Here is a 1,840-nt window from a genome sequence, read left to right on the forward strand (position 1 = left end):
TTATAAAACAAAAACAAAAAATATATGTTCAATAACAATTAGGCAAAGAAGAAATCGTCGAGATTATTATAATCGGAATGGTGCTCTTTGATCTATGGGGGTTGGTTTTCCTTTACGTGTTCCACTTGACGTTGTATTCGATACCGAAGTGTCTGACGCCCCTGATGGTTTTCTTGATAATTTTAATGATGGTGGTAATGGTGTGCTCGAACCACTCGAAGGTGTACGTGTCCTGTGATATAAACAATACAAAAAAATATTAAATAACATTGTATATAAAACATGATGCTCATTTTTTTTCGCGACCAATTTCATTGCATCTTGTCGTTGACAAAACTCTCTGGGGTTTGTAAAATGATATAAATTGCATATTATTATTATTGGGATTAGTTGTTAATTATTACCTAGCGTGTTTAACAGCCGATGGGATGTTAGTTGCTGAATTTGTACAGATGGAACTGCTCCTGGCATTTTGAAAAAGTCATTTAATCAATTTCATTTGCTAAGATTTGTGATTCGTATTAGTATTATTATTCAATTTTCAGAACATTTATATAATTGTTCATTTATTATTGTCAAGCAGGGACAATTTAATTATGCAATTTGAAATAAGCACACACACATTGATCATTTGTATGCAACATTACAATAATTAAATAAGGTTTTATGAATTTATGATTAATGATAATGAATATGATTGGAAATGGTGTGATGGTGGTGGTTTCATGCTGTTAGATTACACGAAATAGAAATAATAGAGAAAAAAGATTAAATGTTATAGATTATAGATTAGGATTATAGAATAGGATGAAAGAGATAGAACATTCGTCATACCCAGTAGAATCGGTAGAAATTGTAGAATGGTTGCTTTGTGTCGAATGAGTTGAAATATTGCTGGTTGTTGATTGAGGGGATTTTATGTCCATTCCCACATAAACGGGTATCCTAGAGCGGCTAAACCATCACCATTCGAAGATATTAGTTTGTTAAATTTACATACCAATGATTAAATACACACACACGTACACATAAATCACACAGATTAGTATATAATCTCCATTTTAATATCATTCGATTCTATTTAATTAGATTATTGTTAGTTATATGAACGATGATTATTTATAAATATAAAAATATTATAAATATTTATTTAATCATATAATCTCGATCAACAAATTAACGTGCAGTTTCTTTTGTTTAAAAAAGATTTCTACACATATTTATTGATCAATTTAATACTTACACACACACACACACAATTTATATATATATTTTTATATTATTTTTATATTTATTGTATAAAAAGAAAGGGATGATTTTAAATAATAATAATAATGATAGAAGAAACATATGAATGATCAAAATGAAAACGAGTAATAGAAATAAGCTGTTCCACCACCAACATTTGATTATTTTCAATCGGATTGATGAGTTTTTTTCTTTCTTTTTTTTTTCTGTTTTTTGTTTCTTTCTTTTTTCAAGCAATTTAAAGCCAAGCCAATTGTTTTCTTAGAACGATCATTTTCTAACGGTTAATTAATGCTTTACCTGATCGGTGTTCCAACACCAGTCAGGGTTGGTATACTCGAAGCTCTATGGATTGAGCCAAACCTAAAAAAATGTTATTAACGAAAAGGGTTAACTATTATTTTCGAGCTTGATGACAATTAATTTTCATATTAATTATTTTAATATAGTCAAGAAACGCGCGTGTTTTGTGGTGGATCCTCTGAGTTTAATTAAATTTAAACATGAATAAAAACAGAGAAAATAAATCAATGCAAAAAGCCCACATTAAACGCAACAATTAAATTGAAATAAAAAATATGTAAATGAGTAA

At 28.6% G+C, this 1,840-nt stretch overlaps 1 protein-coding gene across 1 annotated transcript in view; it reads right to left on the reverse strand.

Annotated features, from left to right (window-relative positions):
* The window catches only part of LOC122515550 (microtubule-actin cross-linking factor 1), a gene marked incomplete in the record, with an annotated part of 139,047 nt that continues 137,207 nt past the window's right edge, over window positions 1–1,840 (reverse strand). The window contains 2 exon segments of the mRNA XM_043632953.1: window positions 1–232; window positions 1,549–1,611. Of these exon segments, the coding sequence (XP_043488888.1) occupies window positions 67–232; window positions 1,549–1,611 (229 nt within the window).

Source organism: Polistes fuscatus, unplaced genomic scaffold (assembly GCF_010416935.1).
Source record: "Polistes fuscatus isolate 324 unplaced genomic scaffold, CU_Pfus_HIC Scaffold18, whole genome shotgun sequence".
NCBI lineage: Eukaryota > Metazoa > Arthropoda > Insecta > Hymenoptera > Vespidae > Polistes > Polistes fuscatus.